The 24,563-nt window shown below is 33.0% G+C and overlaps 1 protein-coding gene across 5 annotated transcripts; it reads left to right on the forward strand.

Annotated features, from left to right (window-relative positions):
• Positions 1-173: 173 nt before the first annotated feature.
• On the forward strand, positions 174-19,261 carry LOC139489027 (splicing factor 1-like). Of its 5 annotated transcripts, none has more exons than XM_071275075.1 (13): positions 174-364; positions 4,966-5,166; positions 7,192-7,267; positions 10,440-10,592; positions 11,303-11,423; positions 11,935-12,087; positions 12,406-12,524; positions 13,232-13,336; positions 15,633-15,711; positions 16,325-16,459; positions 17,093-17,381; positions 17,950-18,045; positions 18,471-19,261. In XM_071275075.1, the coding sequence occupies exons 1-13, from the start codon at positions 184-186 to the stop codon at positions 18,728-18,730; spliced, it is 1,968 nt and encodes a 655-aa protein (XP_071131176.1). In that variant the 5' UTR covers positions 174-183; the 3' UTR covers positions 18,731-19,261. The 5 variants fall into 5 exon arrangements, with proteins under 5 accessions (XP_071131176.1, XP_071131174.1, XP_071131177.1 ...); XM_071275073.1 differs by having other exon boundaries at positions 216-364; positions 17,093-17,417; XM_071275076.1 differs by having other exon boundaries at positions 267-364; positions 7,192-7,436; positions 7,838-10,592; positions 17,093-17,417.
• The last annotated feature ends 5,302 nt before the right edge of the window (positions 19,262-24,563 follow it).

The raw sequence follows: 24,563 nt of genomic DNA on the forward strand, positions 1-24,563 counted from the left end.
TTATTTAACATTAATCATGGGGTTTTTTAATATTGTTTGGCCGAAATATAACCTTAAAAAATGCCCATGACTCATCCAAGGTGAATTATATTGGTATAATTTTGAACACACAACTCCACTACACTCTATTTCCTAACTCCATGTTTTCACTCCGTATCTCCACTCCACTCCACCTTTTAGTTCATGTCGTTAATTTTTGTACGTTATTGTCTCTTTTCAGTTGGTGTCTATTTTGGTTCTTGGACGTCGCTATCACAGAAACGTTTGCATTACTTTGATTACGCCATTTTGTTACACGACATTGTTTTGTTTGCCGGACCAAAAATGTTTCAGTCAACCAAAAGATCGTATGATTACGGAAATAGTGAGCATATTTCAAAGCTAAACATTCCATATTTTTATCAGTTTAAAAGTTTCATAGCCTATATGTCCAATTTATCTAACCTTGACTCGAACTACTCGTTTCCAAATTTTCACATTTTCCCAGAAAACAGACCTTAAGTACATGAGTGAACATTACATATGTGAAGAAACTACAAAAGAGGAAACGTACACAAGTGTTTACAGTGTCATTTGGGACACTTACTAAAGACTAAAGACTTGCCTTTGGAAATTTTAAATTAGAAAGTTACAAGATCTATGCCCCAATAAAACAAATTTTAAATCAGCTTCTATAGTCGCCGTCAGCTGAAATTCGTAGCGGTTATCGGTAAAAATAATCTAAACTATCAATCGCGTTCACTCGAGATATAGTTTTTCACATTCCATTCATAAATCGCATAAAGAAAAACCACTACTGACCTACCTTTTAAGTGATCACACTGTAATAATCCTGACCTTCACTTTTTCATAGACGATTTTGAATGGTGGAATCAGCCATTGTTTTTACCGGAAGTGTTTCCGTGGAGTTCAATTTCATAAAATTTGCATAAAGCGCGGGAAACCTTATCACATCAATGAAAGGAACATTTCAGGAATCTGCGTACAGTGACGAATGTCATATGTAAACAAATGATCCTCATAGAAACGAAGATGGCGGAATTACAATGGAAAATATTCTGGAAAATGTGAAGGTCAGGATTATTACAGTGTGATCACTTAAAAGGTAGGTCAGTAGTGGTTTTTCTTTATGCGATTTATGAATGGAATATGAAAAACTATATCTTGAGTGAACGCGATTGATAGTTTAGATTATTTTTACCGATAACCGCTACGAATTTCAGCTGACGGCGACTATAATTAAACATGGCCTTTCAAGGTGTCATAATTATTTTGACTAGCTGTGCACATGAAATGGGCTGGGGTATTAATTGCTAAATCACACATTCCCTGTAAAAATTTACTACATGTACATGTGAAGTTATGGCATATAGAGTGGAGTTCCTAGCAGCCAGTCTTCATGCTAAACCACAAGTCCTACGTCATTGGCTTGTAAAATTGCTCTTGTGCTTGTAAAATTCTTCTTTACAAACCAACAGAATCAGTGTTCTCCCCAGGCCGTTTGTACAACTCTCCAAAAATTACTTTTTTTCTCTTCCGGTAATACAAGAGCGAGAATTTTGGTTTAGAGCTAAAATAAGTTTAATACTTCTTTAACAAGTTATCATAATTGGCTTAAGTTAATGTTTAATCCATTCAATGCATTAAAAGCGTCTTATTCATTCACAATCTCTTGTCAAACAATGTTTATTCTCGGACTCATTTTCGTAAATTTTTCTACGGCCGCCATTGCACATTTTTGTGTAAACTACGGATAGGAACCGGACCAGATATGACAAAAATCAGCATTTTGACGATAATGACAACAGATGGACAGTAGACAGAAAAAATATACCAAGAGAGAAAACTACGCATTAACAGACTATTTGTTAGATAACTTTGTTAAAAATACATATCATTTTGATGTAAAGATAATAAACAACTGGGACTAATTCATTGAGTGCCATGAAACAATGAATTTCATAAACATGATAAAAAAGTTTTTAAATTGATTTTTTTTGCTACTTTTGCTACTTTATCTTTACTTAAAATAATAAAAAAAATAGTTAATTTTGTGTACTAGATATTGAGTTTTGTATATATACAGGTTGCACTATAATGAACCATTCATTCATTTGACTTATTGTTGAGTAACTGAAACCACATATTTATTTTTGTTTGGCACAAAAGGAAAAAAATAATTCTGTAACTATAAATGAATAAAGAAAACATAAATTGAAACAACTGTTTTAGTGGTTATAGTTTAAACGATTTGGTCAATTTTTTTAAATTTGACTTCTGTTGGGTTTGAGGGTAGTTTTGGGGGTGTAAAACTGACCAAAACAGTCTTTAGAGGTTGAAAATCGGGAAAAAAAATAATTTTAGTTTAACTCATTCACCCCTAAGAGATTTCTGGAAAATCAGGCATTTCCGAAAATTTGCAATCATATGCAAATTAGCAGACTCTTGATGCTGTAACTGCTGCTCATCTATTAAACTATGTATTGCAATTTGGGGGCGGATGGCATGGGTCGGTGGTGGGGTGGGAGGTGGAAGATTTTCTCGTGGGTTTGAACCCACCCCCACTGAAAAATGGTCATTTTCCGTCTATTTTCCGATTTTAAAACGAGCTTGAGAGGTGAACATTAACCAGACTGTGTCACTTTGTCAATCAAGTATTACCCTATAGTTACAGCAGTCCATGCATGCTAACTGGGAGAACATGGGACTTAAGTGTCTTGCTGGCGAATTATTATCGTCAAGTCAGGTCTGCCTAAATGTCCGTTTTTACGGATTTTTGACAAAACGGTGACCTAGATTTTACAGACTAGATTCCTATTGGCCATATTATACCTCTTTGTGTTCCTATACCACCTATGCATGCATTTACGATAATAGTTTATACCTACAATGACTACCAGTTAAGTAGTGGCCATCAAAAGATGCCCACCCCCACCTGATTTTGTCTACTTTTCACGTTTTCCCGATTTTGAACTCTTAAACGGCTTTCAACGTGCCATATTTTCATAAACAGACGTCTGAGAAGAGTTTATGGACCATGAACTGCTTGGTTGAAGTCCCTGCTATCATGACAGTTCAGCAGTCAGGGGACTTACTGAAATAGGTGATTTTTAAATCACTTATTTGAGTAGCAAAATCTGGGTTTTGTCACAAATTGGAATTTTGTATTTTTTTCCAAATTTTAAACACATAGGTTTAAATAATATCTTTTAATTAGTAAAATTTAAAAAAACAAAACTTTTTGCTTCTTTTAAGTAGAAAGGTTTCTGCCTTTGATGCTATCATTTAGCTGAAAATTCTATTTTAGTTGAAAAAATGCTATAATAATGGCTTTACATAATGAACTGATACTTTCTTAAAAGATTTTTCCCAGCAGTGGGAGTATTTTTCCTGTGAAGTTCAAGGTTTCATCTTTCAGATTATGTAATAAAATTCTACTGTTCGCGATAAAAATCTCACTGTTCGGGGGTGTTGAAATTAGTAGGGATTATTAAAAGAATGATACTTAAAGAAGTGATTTTTGGGAAGGAAATTGAGGTCTGATACTTAAACAAGTGATTTTTATGTAATTATCCTAGATTCAGTACAAGGTCATCACCTGAAATGACCTGGTCATCCTAGACAACACAGATGTTGGTTCTGATAAGTTTAGAAACATAATTAGTCCCTGGATCATTATTATTCTATATTTAAAGCTACAATAAAATTAAATCACTTCTTCTAGTGATTAATTTGTACTACTTAAATAGGTGATTATTAAAGAAAGACAACTCTAACTTCCAACCTTTATTGAAATAATGTTACTTAAATCAGTGATTTAGAAAATCACTTATTTAAGTAAGTCCCCTGACTGTTCAGGTGGGGCAGTTCAAAAAAGGTATGGAGGGTCATATGGGCCATCAAAGAATGGCATATAGGCGTCATTGGGGGTTAATGGGTTTATTGTATTCTCAGTTATGAATTGAACAATATAAGCTAAAACATATAAAGGAAATAGAGCATCAACGCGACGCAACAAATGACATTAAAATAAATAGAGTTATTTATTTTTACGCAAAATGTGATGCAATCCAAAATTTCTGGGGAGAACACTGAGAATCCAACTAAAATTTTTCAAAAAAAATTAAGTCTGGCTTATGGACTATTAAAAAAGTTAAGCGTGAGTCTCTTGCATTACCTCATTTCGTCATATCCGCAATGTAATACAAAAGAATCTTTCTTGAAATTGTTTCAGTCTTCTGAAGGGATAGAAAAGATTAAAATAAATAAGTTCTAGAGTAAATATATATTACTGAAATTAAACTGCAATGCAGTGGTTAACCATATCTAGCCAATTTCCATTAAAAAAGTTATATCATCAGATAAAATTTGTTCTATTGAAGTCAAATTTATATCAGATTTAAATAGATTCTACAATCCATCCATGGCCATGATAGCAGTCTGTTGAGTGCGAATCCAGCTATATTTTGTGGTACAAAATCTTATCTTGATGTAAAACGAGCTATTTTTATAAGATATGCACTAAATCACCGGACATTTGAAGAACTCTCAAAACAAGAGTTTCCCTAAGTTTGGACACATATTACACAAAATCTTAAGGGTGAAACATACATGCAGTTGTTTTTTAATGAAATTAAAGTATGTTATGAATTTGTTCACACAATATCATGTGATATTTGGTTTTATAAGTTAAATAAAGAAAAATCATAATTTTAGGTGTACGAATACAGTGGACTACACCATACCTTAATATTGATCAAGGTACCAAACGTGCATTGACTTCTAGAAATTAACCTTAGTTCTCAATTATGTTATGTTTTGATTCCATGGTTTTCTATAAAGTTGAAACTTGTTATATATCACTGTATATATTACATAGTTAGAATTAGCAGTATAAATATTTGTCAAAAAATGTTTTCTTGATCCAAAGTCATGAAAGTAACTTTTACATTAATTTGATTGCAGATTTTACATCAGCTGGACAACAGTCATGGGGGTCAGGGTCCTCTGGTTCACCTGGTCCAGGACAAACAGAAGGAAGTGATAAAAAGAAGAAAAGAAAGAGTCGTTGGGCACAAGATTCAGAGATGGAGAAGACAGTTATACCAGGGTTACCGACAGTCATTCCAACAGGGCTTTCAGCAGATCAAGAAAATCAGTACTTGAGTAAGTGTACAATCTTTCCCCCCAAAAAAATTCCTATTCTATAAACATGATAAATACAATGTTTATTATATATGTCTTTACATGCTTAATTCTTAAATTTTCAGCTTATTCTTTTGCAGAATTATAAGAACCAAAAAGAAGAATTTTGATACTTTTCCTTTTGAAATTTATATAGATACAGGAGATTTGTATGTACATGTTTATTTTCAGCCTGCTATCCAGACATTTACAGTGCTAGCTTTGAAGATAACTTTTTAATAGAAGTTTGTTTCAGGTACTACTGATGTGAGTTGGTAATTAAATACAGTAAAAAAATTACTATAGTTAAATGTTTTTTGGTTCCAATAATCCTAGTTTGTGATTTATTTGCTTTGATATTATTAATTAACCAATGTTAGACTAGTTTGATATCACATCAAGATATCACAACTAATACATATCTATACATGTATGTATGTTTATTATGAATGTGAGATGTACACAATGATGAAGTGTTGATAACAATTATTCATCAGTCCTTGTGTGGATATATCATGATCAGGGAGTTTTAAAGATTTATATTTTGTTGATGTAATAATGTATTATTTTTTTCTTTTAAATTTTAGAGAAAATGGATCACATCTGGCTGACAAGGAAAGCACTAATGCTGAGACTGTACTCTTTCTTTCTTTTTGTCCTTCATTTTTTAAATTTTGACAATTTTAGGTTGTGCATTTTTCTGGATTTATTAAAAATAGTAATCATGGTTATACATGGTAAACAGTATTTATTTGAAAATCTTGTAAAAATGTCTCAGAAATTTAGATGGAAGATATATAGAGATACATCGTTATTTCAAGTACATGAAAAGTTTTAACATAATAGAATTGTATGAAAATAAACCAAGGGAACAACTGCGAAACCTGAAAACTTTAGATAAATTTGTTTAAGTATGACAGACAAACTCTTGAGAAAAAGAATGTTCTTGCTACTCTCTGTCCTGACTTGTTACATGCACAAACCTCTCTTTACCTACATGTATCAAGACCATGTAATTTTGTAAAACTAAGAAACACAATTAAAAAACTGACGACTAGGAACATGGAAACATAAGACTGCATTTCTTTGAAAACTTTGTAAAGAAGCTTAAATGTGCTTTCTTCTGCAGGAAGGTTTCAAAGGTGGACAAAGCTCTTGGTTGAATACTTGCAATCAAACAACACTTTAATAAACAAGTTTCATGATATCTATCAATAACTTAATTGAAATTTCCAGTACAAAAAAAAATGCTTGTAAAAGTTCATAGAATGAACTTGAATGACAAACATCCAATGAGATAAAAAAAAAACGGTTATTGTTTATTTGTCTAATGATGTAAATTTGTTTTTGTGATTTAGTCTAATTATCCTGATCAGGACAGACGACTTATGTCGAGGAAACTTCAACCATCAAAGCACTGAACCATCTGCCAGCATTTAGCAAAAAGAACTTCAATCATGCCTTTCATTTAAAATTTGATATAGCAACCTTTAAAAATGGTACTTTGAAGAAATATTTTCTGAGAAAAGTTAAAGCTTCAAAAACATTTTTCTTGGACGCTATAAAATGATTTTGCTTTCAAACTCACTTTCTGTTTGAGTAGGCATATGGTGGCTAAAACTGCTACTTAGTAACTCAGTCCAAAATGCCCCACCTCCTACGGAATTTACATGCTGTTTCTTTTGTTGTTATTTTATATCAATAAAATATCAGCATTTGTCGGTATGGGAAATCACTAACAATCAGATAAGTATCTAATGGAAAAGAACAGTGTTTGATTAACTGAACTTTTTCATTTTAAAACAATTTCTGCTTTTTGTTGGATGAATCATTCTTATTTACAAAAGTGCAAATTTCTTAGTGCCTTTATTGTTAAAAAGATCATTAAAACTGAATTTCTGTACTTCTGTTGCTAGAATGATTTATCTTCTCAAAGTTTGGGTATTTTATTTATAATGACCTGAATGTTAATATTACTGTATAATAATGACTACTGTTACTTTACAGTGCAACTACAAATTGAGGAGATTAGTCGTAGACTGAGAACGGGAGATCTTGGCATACCACCCAACCCAGAATCCAGGTTTGATTTCTGTAATATTGATGATTTTGACACAGGATTTTCCCACTGGTAGCCTCAAGCTTGGTGCTGTTATGCCTTTATAAAGAACTGCCAGTAGTAGAAAGCTAATTTGCATGTGGGGTCACCTTGTCAATTTTACAATTACAGTAGCAAAGAATCTCTTAAGGATGTACTCAGGTGAAGTTTTGGAATAAGTGTCAAATGTTTGTACTCCTTGGTGTTTTTCCATGTTTTCCATACGATACAAGGTAAAATATTTTGCCCCATAACACCTGTAAAAAATTTATCTTTTAACATAAGAACTCATAAAAGGCCATTTGACAAAATTTAAGCAGATTCTTGATTTTCTTTCTTTTGATTTGAGACCCAAATAATACCAATGCAAATATAAGGTTAAAGTCTGATTCAGCCTTTTCCTGCCATATTTTATAGATAAAATATCTCGAAAAAGGAGCTCCATGACCTATCAAAATTTTTAGCTTAGTTTGATCCTGAACTAATACTCTTCAAATTTAAAGTAACATTTTTTTAAATTCTTAATTTGTTTAATTTTACCTTAGATCACCTAAGTACATCCTTAAGTTTTTATTCATTCTCTTCAAAATTTAATTGTCAAAAAGTACTGTGTTGTTTGTTTTGTTAAATGTTTTGTCTACAGATAAAAAATCTTTTGATATACATGTATAACAAATTATAAACAAATTTTGAGATATTGGCTGTTCTATTAAAAAAGTACAGAAAGGCACTTTGAAAATTTATAGAAGCAATTTTATAGACCTACTTACATTTTAAACATGTTCAACATATTAATTCACACCAACACATAATTATAAATTCAAGTTTCCTTCTCTTGGTCCCATCAATGTTTTTTTATAGAACTGCCCATAGCAATTTGTTACAGGTAAAAAAGGGGTCTCCTATGTGTTCCCATGTACTATGTAGCTCTAAAATGACTATTGTATAAATTTTCACAGAAAAATAGTTTAAGTGTTAGCTTTATTGGCAATTAAAATAAGAATTTGGGGAACAAATTATTTGAAATATGTTGAGTTTCTGTGACATTATTAAACATTCAGCTACTTTTTATCATTTTTGTTCAGTATTTCACTGTTTGTTTGAAGATATGAAAATTCTTTTGTAAAAAATTGCAAAAAAATTAAAATTTAAAGTCATTTTGGAGCTTCAATATGAAAACTGGCAGTTCTTTAAAACTTGAAGTATACAGGTAATGTACAAGCTATTTTTGCTCATATATGATAATTTATTTTATTTGGTTTTTTCTAATCAAAGTTTCTTTGTTAATCATTTTTTATTGACAAATAATAAATTTCGCCCTTTCAGTTGAGCTGCTGAGAAGCACATCTTGTCCCCATTGGTTTAAAGAGACCCTTAATTTCAGACCTCAGTAATATACAAATTTATAATAAGAAACATTAATTTCAGAAGTATTGTTGTGTATTTATGTCAACTAATTCATTTATAATACAATTATATTAAAAGTTATTTGTAGTGCTAATCCATTCCTCAAAATTTCAGCATTAATACTCTTATCTTTTTCCATAATATATTGAAATTCGTTTCAGAAGTTGGTATAATCCATTTTAATTCTCTATTTACCAGTATTTTAAATTTTGTGATCTTTTTGTCTAATGAGTTCATAATGAATTTGATTAGGTTGACTCCAGTAATGTGAGTTCTCTTTCAGAAAAGATTCAGTAATAATTGTGATGTGTATTAGACAACATGTTTATTTTAAAGTATTGGTTGAAATATACAGAATGATGGTTGTTTTAAAGTCAAGGGCAGAAAGTATCGTTTTGAGTCTGACAGGACTAGCTGAGATACTTAATTTCTGTCAACTTCAAAACTGCTGTTATTCTGTTATTTTTTGTTTACACCATAATTAATCTTGGGTCAGGTTACTCTTGGTACTATCTAAGAAATTACTTATAACTATGTATATCCAAGTAATAAGGGGATACAGGCAGAAAAAAACACAAGACAATTGTCAAGATACTGAACTAGTGTTGTATCTTTTGGTGTTTATTTTAAACCAACACAATATGTTAGGTAGTAAATTAGTTTACTTTCTGGTTACAAAAAATTGAGTCTGTTTGTTAATTCAGAATATAATGGGAAATATTCATCTAGTTACAAAATTATAGGAAACTATAGAACAGTTTGCAAATTGTCATAGAAAAAGTCTTATTTACTTCTATCTTACATAGGGCAGTTGGCCCAGCTGTACATAACCTTAAAAGGGCTGAAGTCTTATCAAGTCCTGGTCAACATGGTCAAGTGGTTTATATTCTTTAGAGGGTTGAGTCATTTGAGATATACTGTGGAAAAGGTGGAAGTTTCTTAAGACATATATATATAACAAATGCTGATAACAATTTACATAATTTAATCAATTTTGATATGAAACCAAGTTATCACACCAACCATTTAGTGACACACATATTTTTGTCTTTTTAAGCCTACATGATACATGAAGCAAAAGATATGAAAATAATAGTGTATCATGAACTGCCACTGGCCACTTAAATGTATGCAAGTTTAAACATACTATCTTTCTTAGACGTCCTGGGTGTGTTTTAGGTCATTATATGTAGGGAAAATATTCATCTAGTTTTATTATTTAATTTAAATGTTAATGTACATGTAAGATATTAACATCAGATAACAAAAATACATTTGAAACATCTGGCTTGCAGCCTTTTCAATGTATAGTATGAATGTCAAACTTGTGTTTTTTATTTACAAATACACGAAGAAATATTTCTCTTAAACATTCACATTTAAAATTCCATATTAAGGTAAATTCTTTCAATTGATAAATTCTATAATCCTATTCTTTAGTAACTGGCTTTTTGTTGAAATTCAGGATATTTGACAATGTTTGATGACATTTATAAATAAATGAAACTTTTTTTTAAACCTTCCATGCCAGGTCTACGAACAGTTAAATTGAATAAAAAATATATTTAAGTTTAATATCTTTCCAGATCTTTGAGAAATGTTCTGTTTGATATGTACAAACTTTTTCTAAGTTTGAAACCTTTCTTGATCTTTGATAAATGTAGCACACACAAGTCCAAATGGTGGTGGTATAACATGGTTTCACATTGTTTCATGATATCACAATGGTGTTTTATTTGATATTCTACAGATCTCCCTCACCAGAACCTATTTACAACAATGAAGGCAAGCGTCTCAATACAAGAGAATACAGAACTAGGAAGAAGTTGGAGGAAGAAAGACACAAACTGGTTCAAGACGCCATGAATAGTAACCCTGATTATAAACCTCCCGCAGATTACAAGTAAGAATTAAGGATAAGCATGTTAGGTAGAGGGAGAGCAGTACCAGCTGGTTACAAGTAAGAATTAGGGACAAGATTATTAGGTAGAGGGAGGACAGGGAACAGCACATTACAAGTAAGAACTAGTGATTTTCATATTAGGTAGAAAGAGGACAGGGGAACAGTTGTGAGCAAATTTCAGCAATTTACTGAAAAAGATATACAAAAGTCTTGTATATTTGATGAATTGAAAACAGATTTTATTATACTATCTAAAAAGGCTATAAAAGTTATAGCAATACTAATACAGTAAGAAGTTATATCAAACACATATGACTATGTCCAAACCATTTATTTATCTTAGTATACAAGTATGAACAATACTAACTTTGAACAGAGAAATATGGTTATGGATATATTTTACTATTTATAAAGTTTCAATTAGAAGAAAAATTGTATTGAACAAAGTAGACTGTCAGAGACAGGGAGATCTTGAAAATAATAAATATTCCATACTTTACATGAATATGATAATTTTATGATGTATACCAGTATTTTTTTTACCTATTTGTTTCTTGTAAGTTGTAACCTGAAAAGGTTTACTGTGATTGTTCAATAAAGAATGAAATTCAACAACAAAAATATTTTGAAAAAAATTGAGTGAAAATGTATTCATAAATTTGTATTTATATAAAGATTGTAGAATATAATCCTGTCTTTATTTATTTCAGACCTCCCATTATACGAGTGAGTGACAAAGTAATGATCCCACAGGATGAACACCCAGAAATTAATTTTGTAGGACTTCTTATTGGTCCAAGGGGAAATACTCTTAAAAATTTAGAAAAAGATGTAAGTTTATATATTTTATGATATCACCCTATTGAAAATGAACATAAAAAAAAACAAGAGAAAGGAGTAAATTTGTACCTTTGTTTATTTGACCAAGTAAAAAATTTCTGAAAAACTTAGTTTGTAGGAATATTGTATAGACTTCAATTACTCTTGTACTTGGGAAATAATCATCTGACACTAAATTACACATTAAAGTTTTTGATTATCCTGGCATAATTCTGCACATGCTCAGCTTCATATCTGTTTATCACAATAATAAATTTGTTTTCTTTAAAGTTTCATTTATAAGACAGTACTGTGGATTCATTTGAACAATGATTAAAGAAAATTATACATTCATTTAAATTTATGATTCATGTGTTTCCATAAAGTCCATGAAAACTGGTATTGTATACATAACGAATCCACAGTAATTGATATTCAATAAAAAAAAATCACAAGCAAGAGCAATATTTTATTCAATCAGCATGTAATGTAAACAAACACTTTTAATTCTCCTTCTCCTCAGACTGGTGCCAAGATAATTATCCGAGGGAAAGGATCAGTGAAGGAAGGTAAGATAGGAAGGAAGGATGGACAACCATTACCAGGAGAAGATGAACCACTCCATGCCTATGTCACAGCTAATAATCCAGAAAATGTCAACAAAGCAGTAGAAAAGGTAGAAGATATTTGTCTCATTGGAAATCTTACTACATCTCTGTATTCTTAAAAAGCAACTCATGCAGTAAAACAATTATGGTTAAACTTGGAAAAATTTATTTTATGTGATTTTTTTTTTTTAAATCTTGAAGATTAGGACCTGTCATATACATGTAAATTTTGCTAAAAAGTGATAATATATTGCTGTAAATTGTTGAATGAGTACATTTTTACTAACAAAAGTTATTTTTATTCAATCATTAAAAACAATTATTGAGCATAATTTGTTTTTATATTCTTTCATCTAGTCTTGCATTCAAAATACTAAATTTTACAGATAAAAGAAATAATAAGCCAGGGCATTGAAGTTCCTGAAGGACAGAATGATTTAAGACGACAACAGCTGAGAGAACTGGCTTTACTGAATGGTACACTGAGAGAAAACGATGGATTAGCGTATGTATTTAACTAACATTTGTTAAAATAAGCAGTCATGTGAAATTTAGGAGAGAGTGAAATCATAACAATTAAAACAGCAACCAAACAACATAAATCTGAACATTCTGATGTTTATTACTGAAACTAAAAATGTTTACGCCAAATGTTTCAAATAATCAAATTTATACATCTTGAATTTACAGAAAACATTATAATATTCAAGGCATGGTAATAATGAAATAAAAGTCTTGTATTTGAAGATTTTTTTAGCATTAATTGGTTATTTGATGATTGTAAATTGATTTTCTTCTTAATATGTTATAGACCCAACTATCCATAGATGTGTATTTGCCATTCACAAGTTCTCAGAACATGCTATTAGTCTGGTCTAAGGGAAATAACTCCACATAAAATAACAAGTTTAGACTGTTTGTCTGATTTCAAGTTGCCAATGAATTTAAGAAGTCTCCTTACTCACAAAAGTTTTGAATTGTTCACTGAGAATGTTGCATTTAGATATCCTGTTATGTGTCTTTGGTCTTTCCATTTTCTCTGGCATCTTCCACCAATGAAAAATGGCTGCAATGATATATCAGTGATTGCTGAAAGTGACATTACATATCAACAATCAATTACCGGTTATTATAATATTTAGAGGTATGTGGAATTTTTTTTAAGCCTATGGAGTTATTATGTTTCAACATAGAATTTAATTTATTTTTTAGTAAACTGAAACAGCTACAGGAAGCCTCCACTATCATCACGAACAATATCCTGTGTACTGTGTGTGGTGGAGCTGGACATTTGTCACAGGATTGTAAATCTAAAAGGTAAGCGTTAAAAGCTTAACATGGCTATTAGGTTGATAATAGTGTGTTGTTGAGAAGTGTTCAAATTATACTTCCTTATTCTATGAAATAATTTGATATGGAACACTAGTTTTGATTGGTTGATATCATCTGTTAATTGCATGCTGAACAGTATTAGTGGTTTGGCAATAGCAATCGATACCTCCAGTATAACCCAATGTTTTATTTTCAACATTAAACTAGTATTGCATTAGATAAGGAATGACAGAGCTGTGATTAAAAATTTATATCAGGCAAGTTTGGATTTAGTGGTATCAATTATTCGTTTTATTAAGTCTGCAAAACAAAGTTTGGAGACTTATTGTTTTTGCTCAGTTCTTATTATTTTTATTATTCTTCTTCTTCTTTTTCTTCTTTTTCTTCTGCCACTTTTAAAAATGAACTTGTCCGCAGCGTTTCTCTACGACCGCTTGTCAGATTTACTTAGGGTTTCATAGAATGGTAGGTGAGCCATCAATCTTTCGTTTGTGCATTGGGGTCTATTAAGGAGTATTTTGGGAGGTAGAAAGGAAGGAGGGGTTTACTATAGAACTCTATGGGATTTTATTTTCTAAAATTTTCAAATGAATATAACTTGAAAACTGTATGTGATAGACACATGCAGTCTTCAGAAATGATTATAGGACAATAAAACAAATCACATGAAATATAGGGGGAGTCCATAGGGGGTCATCCCCACCCCCTTCAATTTGAGAATATGCTTTTATCTTGTAAACGGTCCAGATCCCCACCCCTAAACCATATATATTCTTGAATGGGACGATAAAACAAATCAAATGAAATTAAAGGAAAGTCCCCGGGGGTCATCCCCACCCCGTTCAATTTGAGAATGTGCTATTATCTTGTAAACGGTCCAGATCCCCACCCCTAAACCATATATATTTTTGTAGGGGACAATAAAACAAATGAAATGATATAAAAAGGAAATTCCGAGGGGGGTCACCCCACCCCCTCTTGTTTGAAAACTTGTAAACGGTCAACATCCCCAACCCATAACCATATATATTCTTGAAAGGGACGATAAAACTAATCAAATGAAATTAAAGGGAAGTCCCCGGGGGTCATTCCCAACCCGTTCAATTTGAGAATGTGCTATTATCTTGTAAAAGGTCCAGATCCCCACCCCTAAACCATATATATTCTTGTAGGGGACAAAAAAACAAATGAAATGATATAAATGGAAAGTTCTTAGGGGGTCAGCCCACCCCCTCTTGTTTGAAAACTTGTAAACGGTCAACATCCCTACCCCTCAACCATATATATTCTTGTATGGAACAATAAAACTAATCAAATGAAATTAAAAGGGAGTTCCTGGGGGTCACCCTTACCCCGTTCAATTTGAGAATGTGCTATTATCTTGTAAACAGTCCAGATCCCCACCCCTAAACCATATATATTCTTGTAGGGGACAATAAAACAAATAAAATAAAATAAAACGGAAGTCTCGAGGGGGTCACCCCACCCCCTCTTGTTTGAAAACTTGTAAACGGTCAACATCCCCACCCCTAAACCATATATTTGTTGGTAGGGGACAATAAAACAAATGAAATGAAATAAAAGGGAAGTCCTGAGGGGGTCACCCCACCCCCTCTTGTTTGAAAACTTGTAAACGGTTAACATCATCAACCCTAAACCATATATATTCTTGTATGGGACAATAAAACAAATCAAATGAAATGTACGTAAAGTACCTGGGGGTCACCACCACCCCTTCCTGTTTAAATACTTATAAATGGTGGAGATCCCCACCCCTAAGCCATATATATTCTTGTATGGGACAAAAAATCAAATCAAATGAATATGGGACCATATGAATGGCGAGTTATGAGAGCTTTGTTTGGGAGACTTCGTAACAGCATCCTGTTACAATTACTTCTTGTTTTATTTGCGAGAGTCAAATCCTCTATTGACAATTGGATTTTTGGCAATATCGTAACTGACATATTCAGGTCAAATTCATAGAAAAGAAGTATTCAACTCTTGAGCACATGTTTTGTTATTATATTCTTTAATAATAATATAGATCTGCTTTGTGTAAAAAAAAATTATATAAATGAAATGTCTTTCAAACGGACAACTATCATTATGATTTTGATGTGTGAAATTGGGCATGGATGCAGATCAATGGGCGTTGGTAATTAGAAAAAAATCTTTGTACTGCTCATCTTTTTTCAACACACTGAAAATCCAACAAAAGAGGTGTAGATTTTCTGCCATGTGTTTAAGTATTAAACTTTGAGGCATATTTCTGTTTCAGACCAGGAGATACCCTGAAGAATTTCAGTATGCCCGCTCACCAGAATTCAATGGCTGATAGAGCTAAAATGGACAGTGAGGTAGGAACAAATTTGATAGAATACACAATGTCTGTTTTATGTAATTTTTTGCTGTCTTAGGCTTCAGCTTACATGTGCTTTGCTTTGATTGATATAAAGGACTCTTTCACAAAAAATAGGCCTAAGATATGCTTCTTATAAAATATGATACATTTAAACAGCTACTTTTGATGGTGTCTTTCATCAATTCTACTGTTGACCATCTGAGAGTTAGTTTATGATCAATTATTTTGTTAATAATTTATGTTGAATATATGCCACTATCAATTATTTAATGCTCACACATTTCTAACAGGCTCTGGTTCACATCCCATGTATTTGTGACCATTAATCACCAATTGACAAAAAGAAAAGTTTTCAGTTCTAGTAAAAGGAGACATTTTTTTATAATAAAAAATATAGTCGCAAAAGTAGAGATAGCAACATGTAAACATGTTCAGATATACCAGCACCATCTGGAATATATAGGAGTCTAAGGCTTCAAAATATTTATGGTAAAACACCAGAAACAGTTCAAAAGAAACAAATCTTCCAAAATTGTTGTTTTGAAAAGATTGCATAGCTAAAGGACATGTTTTGAATTATGAATTATATCAATATTTGTTGTTTTCAGTACATGTCGTTGATGGCAGAGTTAGGAGAAGGACCAACGTCATCACCTAAACCACTGTTACCTTCAAATCAGCACAATCGTCCTCCATCACAACAGTTTAGGTTACCAATAACACAACCTCCTCCTAACCCAATGGTAAGTTTATCTGTTGGGTAGACATACATGTACTATGTTTTGTCTTATCAAGCATGCAGGCTGCAATAATGATAATTATTTCCCACAATTTGACATTGGGAAATTCCTATTATAATACTGTATAGCGAGTTATTTTCACAGGTGTAAAATTTCGCAATTTTCATTGAATAAGGTGTATGAAATATTTTGGCAGTTATTATTTTGGTGGACTCAACACTTTTATCGATATCTTTCCATTAGCTTTTTTAAATTGGCGGAATTTATTGTGGCGATTTCGTTTTATCCGCAAAAATAAGCTAAAATTTACACTCCGCGAAAATGACCCGCTATACAGAAGAACAAGTAGTTATTTGACTGCAGGGCCATTGTTGAAGAGCAAAATATTTCTTTCTCGCATATGAATTTGAACAAGTTTTATTTGTTATTTGTAACACTTTAATACAGTGAGAAAAGCTGGTTTTAATCATCATGCACTTTCAATCCTTCAATTTATTGAGTGGCTATGATTTAAAGCTGTGTCAGACAACATGCACCTTGAACAAAATTAGCTTTCTACAATGCATCACATTTTGTTTTTGAAATCAGTGATTTTACAATATACAATCAGCTTGATGTCTTTTCTTTTATTTTTAGTCTTTGAATCCACCATGGCAGCCTCATCAACAAAGAAACATTCCTCCCCCACAAGTGGTCAATATAACCAACCTTGGTGGTCAGCAGCCAAATCAGCCCCCTAACAGCTACAACGTACAGCCTGTACCACCCCCATCTTCTGTACCCTCATCAATGGTACCGGCTCCAGTACCACCACCAAGCTCAGTGATGTCATCACAAGCTGGTCCAATGATGAGACACTGGCAACAGCCGGTATCTTCAGCACCACAGAGTAAGTGGCAACAGCCACTATTGTCAGCACCACAAAGTAAGTGGAATCAGAGGACATGGTCAGAGCCACAAAGTATGTTTGTTGTATATGTAACCACCCCATACAATCAGGGGAAAATGATTTAATGGTATTTAAAGTGGATAAAAATTTTGGGTGGCATCAAATAGTAATCAAAATAAACTTGTCTTGGACGAATTACTGAGTAAGCCAGATGCATGTTTTGTTTAAAGACTCATTGCTTGAATAAAATAAGCTCAAAATGTTATTTATTCCAGGAACAAACATCAAACATAAGGGAAAGGAAAGATACATTGAATACACATATGAAAATAGGTTATGCAAGACACAATATAAATTTGGTACATTTGTTGAATGTTAGAATGTCAAAAAGTAGGATGTTCTTGTTCAAAGGGAGATAACTACTAGAATCTTGAAATTTCCTTCAAATGTTCAGATGTAGGAACATGGTTGAAAGGAAAATAGCAAAATATACTTGGTATTAAAAGATGCATATGTCTCAGGATGGTTATTGAATTGAAGATTTTATTCTAGTGAATTGGTTATTTAAATGTACATGCTTTACTAATGAGGGTTTTGATTTCAGATATGCAGCCTCGACCTGCATTGATGTCAGCTCCTCCCCCTCCTCCTCCAAGTGGGCATCCTCAGCAATCACAGCCATGGATGCAACAGCCACCAGGTACATATAATTTTCTGCAAATACTGGAACTTCAAAAGTGAATTGGATTCACAATGGACTGTATTCATTTACTGTGAAAAAGAGGCCAACAATATCAAAGAGATATTCAAACCAATGTCCAAAAAAAAAAGACAATGACATGACAAGAAAAGACAAATAATAGTTTACAAAGCACAACATAGAAAACTAAAGATTAGAACTCCACCAAAAAATAAGGGATGGTCTTGAGTGCTCTGTGAGGGTAAGCAGATCCTGCTCCACATGTGGCAGATACTTGTAATATGAAAATTCATTAATTTTGATTAAAATTCTGCTTTGAATACTGTTTGAGTGACTATGTAAGGTTTATTTGGGGTACAAGGCAAACAATATAATCATAGAAACTAGAATGACAAATATTTAAATCATTTCTTATATTTTTTCAGTACAAGGAGTTCCTCCTCCGCCTCCAGTGACATCAACAACGGGCCAAATGCCATGGCAACCACCTCCGCCACCATCTAACATGTCTCCATGGCAACAGCATCCCCCACACCATGGACATCAACAACAAATGCAGAATCAGTTGCCTCCTCCTCCACCCCCTCCCAGTAGTCAGCAAGGATACAATCACATGGCCCCACCCCCACCACCACCCGGAGGATATAATATGTTAGCCCAGCCACCACCACCGCCACCAAACTGACAGATAAATATTGTAATGGACTGATTTGTTTTAAGACATTTGTACATGAAATTCATGCTGATTTTACTGCATTCAGTGGCTTCAGAGATAAATCTGGAATTGACTGTCATTTTATTGGAACAAGATATTCTTTTACGATATATTATATATGTAGAATTGACTAGTATCTCATTTTAACAAGATACTAATTAATGATTTTTAGTAGAAAATTAATCAAGTCACTTATTTTCTATAAAGAAAAGAATAAATGGAGGATTTGTAACAGGTAATATTAGTAGTTGACAGATTGTAGGCGCCTATATAATAATGGTTCTAGTGATGGATAGACATTATATGTTCCTGTGGCACTGGTGGATGGACCATAGATCTAGTTTTGCTATAAGCAGAAGGATCGTGGGTAATTTCTGAATTCCAGATTTATTTCTTCTGATTTGAAATTTGACATTTGTTTATATCATGCCAGTCAGATCTGTGTAAAATTTCTATGATGGATATATGTCAATTTCAATTAAATCATTAATTTTGTCATAATTTTAGTTGTTGTCTAAGTTTTATATAGATATAACAAGATGTGGCATAAGTGCCAAGGAGGCAACTCTCCATCCAATCACAATTTGTAAAAGTAAACCATTATAGGTCAAAGTCTTCAACACAAAGCCTTGGGTCACATCGAACGGCATGCTATAAAGGACCCCAAAAAATGACGTGTGAAACTATTCAAACAGGAAAACCAACGGTTTAATCTATTATATATAAAACGAGAAACGACAAATACCTATGGACCACATCAACAAACGACAACTACTGAACATCAGATTATGAATGGAAGTAAACTTCAACCACACATATATAATACAGTATAACAGAGCATTCAAAACTAAAAAATGAGTTTTGAAAATTCTGTGAAATATTTTATGGAATTATTACACAATGCTAACAAAATAGGGTTTTAATACTGCCCTTTTAAATGTTACAATGCTATTTTTAGCTCACCTGGCCCGAAGGGCCAAGTGAGCTTTTCCCATCACTTTGCGTCCGTCGCGGCCTCCATCGTCGTTAACTTTTACAAAAATCTTCTCCTCTGAAACTACTGGGCCAAATTAAACCAAACCTGGCCACAATCATTATTGGGGTATCTAGTTTAAAAAATGTGTCCGGTGACCCAGCCAACCAACCAAGATGGCCACCATGGCTAAAAATAGAACATAGGTGTAAAATGCAGTTTTTGGCTTATAACTCAAAAACCAAAGCATTTAGAGCAAATCTGACAGGAAGTAAAATTGTTGATCAGGTCACGATCTATCTGCCCTGGAATTTTCAGATGAATCGTATAATCGGTTGTTAGGTTGCTGCCCCTGAATTGGTAATTTTGAGGAAATTTTGCTGTTTTTTTGTTATTATCTTGAATATTTTTATAGATAGAGATAAACTGTACACAGCAATAATGTACAGCAAAGTAAGAACTAAAAATAAGTCAGTATGACCAAAATAGTCAATTGACCCCCTAAGGAGTTATTGCCCTTCATAGTCAATTTTTAACAATTTTCTTAAAATTTGAAGATTTTCAATAACATTTTCCACAGAAAGTACTGTTATAGATAGAGATAATTGTAAGCAGTAAGAATGTTTAGTATAGTAAGATCTACAAACACATCACCATCACCGAAACACAATTTTGTCATGAATCCATCTGTGTCCATTGTTTAATATTCACATAGACCAAAGTGAGCGACACAGGCTCTTTAGAGCCTCTAGTTATTATTTCCAGTACAAAAAGTTCCTGCTATTGTTGAAGTGCAATGATGTGAATTTTACTATCTGTGATTATGATACTGTAAATTCAGAAATTATTGCCTGCATTTATAATTGCATTTTTTTTCATTTTAGACTAAATGTGATTTGAATTTTTGCGATATTGAGAAAAATCCTGTTCAATTTATAAAAAAAAAATCAAAATGCGAGATTAAATTATTGCGATTATAACCCTGTGCATTTTTTGCAATAATAAAAACTTAATTTTTGAATTTATAGTAGTATGAGTGAATAGATGTGGGTTTAATTGCAAGGTGACAGAAACCAGAAATCACAATAAAACTAATTAAATGTGTAGAGACATGTACGGACCAACAACATCTGTCAAGATCTAAATCGACCTAAGTCTTGAAAAATTGGCAATATATTAAAAGAGAACTAATTAAAATCTGCCATCAACACCAGACTCAATGTAAAATTAACAAATAACAATAGCCATTTTTAACCGGATTTTTGTGACAAAAATGTCGGTTATTGATTTGGGGATGTACGGCGGTCGGGCTGTCGGGCGGGCGGCAATCAAATGTTGTCCGTGCATTAACTCATGAACCGTTCAACCAAAGCTTTTAAAATTTTAATATGTTATTACTGACAACTATACAAAGGTCAAGTTCAATAATGGCGATTTTGACTTTTACCGTTCAGGAGTTATGGTTCTTGAAAGATTGAAAAATGGAGTTGTCCGTGCATTTACGCATGAACTGTTCTACCAAAGCTTCCCAAATTTTAATATGTTGTTACTAATGAAAGAATGGAGGTCAAGTTCAATAATGACGAATTTGACTTTTACCGTTCAGGAGTTATGGTTCTTGAAAGATTGAAAAAAGTAGTTTCCAGTCGTGTCCGTGCATTTATGCATGAACTGTTCTACCAAAGCTTCCGAAATTTTAATATGCTGTTACTGATGACAAAATGGAGGTCAAGTTCAATAATGACGATTTTGACTTTTACCGTTCAGGAGTTATGGTTCTTGAAAGATTGAAAAATGGTTTTTCCCGCCGTGTCCGTGCATTTACTCATGAACCATTCAACCAAAGCTTTTGAAATTTTAATATGTTGTTACTGATGACAAAATAGAGGTCAAGTTCAATAATGACAATTTTGACTTTTACCGTTCAGGAGTTATGGTTCTTGAAAGATCGTAAAATGGCGTTTCCATTCAGGTTGTTGCATTTACTCATGAACCATTCAATCTAAGCTTTTCAAATTTTAATATGTTGATACTGATGACAAAATGGAGGTCAAATTTGATATTGACGATTTTCACTTTCACCATTCATCAGTAATGGTTCTTGTGATATAGCCAGGACACAAATAAATGTTAATAAATCCGGTTTGCTGTCGTTGTGACAGCCTCTTGTTAAAGTTAGTATATGGATAAATGAAGATGTGGTATGAGTGCCAATGAGAACTCTCCATCCAAGTCACAATTTGTAAAAGTAAACCATTATAGGTCAGAAGTAACATCTCAAAAATACTGAACTCTGAGGAACATTAGATTCCTGACATAGAACAAGTGTGAACAATTGGGTTTAAACGTGTTACCAAACCTTCACCCTTATCTGAAACAATAGTGTAACATCACAACATAGAAAGACACTATAAAATATCTAAATGAATTGCTTAACTCAATCAAAAGACCTATTAACACAAGTCAACATACACTGAATGAAAAAGTTTGATCTGATACAATGTAAATACAAAGCTGGTTTTATCTGAGGCATGGACGACAATCTGACCGTGTGAATTATTTTTGTAAAGCTTTATATTTCAGCAGGTAGGAGGACGTGAATGCTTCTTATCTAGCCTATGCCTTATTCTATGAAGGTTCGTTTGTCATATGACCATTGTCCTACTCATTTTCATATTTCGGTGATTATAGATTTTCTCATTTATTGTGTCAGAGTAAAAGGTTACTACTATTTGGTCAATGAAATCATTGAAAGGTCTGCATGTCTGTCAGACAGGGTTGACCTCAACCTCATTTCATAGATCGGTGATCAAGGTTGAAATAAATGAGAAATTCAAGTTCTCAGATACTATACGATAATGGTTTACTTTATGTGGTGTATGGAATGATTGCTTGGGTTCTCTTACCTTCATCTCATTTGCATGGTTTATTAGGTAATTAATGAATGTCCATAGTTTTATTCCTATCTGAAATTCAACTATATTTGGTGTAAGGTGTGAGTGTTAGATGTACATTTCTAAATAGCTGGGTTCATATGACCATGACCTCATTTTCATGGTCATATGTCAAAGTTTAGTTTTTCTGGTTAAGTCTTGTTTTTTTAAATATCTATAGGCATACAATGTATAGATTGACAGTAAGTTGTACATGTCCATCTAGCAGTTATCAAATGACCATGACCCCAATGATCAGTGGCCAGTGAAGAGTCAGTGAAGTGTCGAGCTTTCGTTGTTTAGTCAGTGTCTATAAATAATAGGAATAATATTTTTGGTGCATGGAATTATTGAAAGGATTAATGTTGTCCTGGTAGGGTTAATCTGAACTTGACCAGCATGATTTATGTCGATCATTGATAATAATGAGTTAATGTGATATAGAAAAAAAATCACGTATCCATAGGTAAGAAAACATATGCTCGGTATATATAACTTGCTAGATAACGAGCAACATTTGAAAAAAGAAGCAATATAACCATGCAAACACACCCTGAATTTAACTGATGTCCCGTTTAGTTAACCCCATATCGTCCTTATACGAAAGGCCCCATTGGTTGAACGGAGTTCATAAATTTCAACATACACTATTTTCCATTGACAGTCCAAATGTTCAACTTCCATGGACTTATAAAATATTGTATGATGGTATGATACTAAACTTGATTTTCATATGATGAAGACATAATCTTTCAATCAGTTTAATTGAGGTCTGGCGCTGGCATGCCAGTTATTGCTAGTAGTCGTTCGTTTATTTATGTATCATTGTCATTTATAAACGGCAATCTCAAAATACTCCTTTCTTATATGTCAAATATTGGCCGCTGAACTAGAACATATATACATGTATACATTATTTTAACGACTTTATTGTTAGTATTTGTTGTTTTTCTTTTTGGACATGTTTGTTTTTCACTCGAAATATGACATGTGATGTGTCCTTGGTCTCCTTCCCTCATACAGCCTGTGATGAACTGTATACATATGGAATTACTGTTTCATTTTTGGATGACTTTTTTTTAACATTTCACGGGAGAGCGACTTTGATTTCAAAACGACACCTACACATCTGCTTGAAATATATATATGTGGTGGTGTTTAACGACCTTGACTGGCCTTTCAGCCCTCGCACGGTCGGCTCGGTGCCCGAAGGCGTTTGGTGAGCTTTAAATATTCTGGTGCCATGGGTCAGGAACAAGTAGTGGAGGTCGCAATATGGAGGCCGCCATCTTGGTTTTGGTGAGTTGTTTTTGGTTTTTGACTATTTTGATGTTTATTTTCACTAACGGCTGCTTTCAGGGCCAGTTTGGTCAGCTTGGCAGCCCGCTAGCCTCGATGATGGAGAACTGGTAGATGATCTCGGACGTAGTTCGAAAGATGACAGGAAGCATTATCAGGACCAAAGCCGTGAGGCAGTGAAATGAAGGTCGTATCACCCAACAGCCTAGGATACAGCCCTCGGACGTTAATCGGCATAACACTCCCCATAATACAATGGTTTTGGAGTGCATGTTAACGCGGGTACGCCAAATACTACGTCTATCTGTACGGCATGGATCGGTTTCTGTCATCTTAAGTAGTAAGTCGTTGATATCTAACTGTAAACCCTCATCGAAGATAGCGGGTAAAGGAGAGCTGGCCCAGCACGTCCGTTCAGCTGTAATGACTGAGACGTGACTGATGATGGATTTGAATGCTTGAAATCGTTCTATTTGGATCTTATATATGTTACCAAATTGACAATTATGTAAATAACAGGTACTTTAACTTAGACAGATGTACTTTTGCCAAAAAGATTCTGGGCGAACTTTGCTGTAAAGCTAATATTTTACATTAC

Source organism: Mytilus edulis, chromosome 9 (genome assembly GCF_963676685.1).
Source record: "Mytilus edulis chromosome 9, xbMytEdul2.2, whole genome shotgun sequence".
NCBI classification, from domain to species: Eukaryota; Metazoa; Mollusca; class Bivalvia; order Mytilida; family Mytilidae; genus Mytilus; species Mytilus edulis.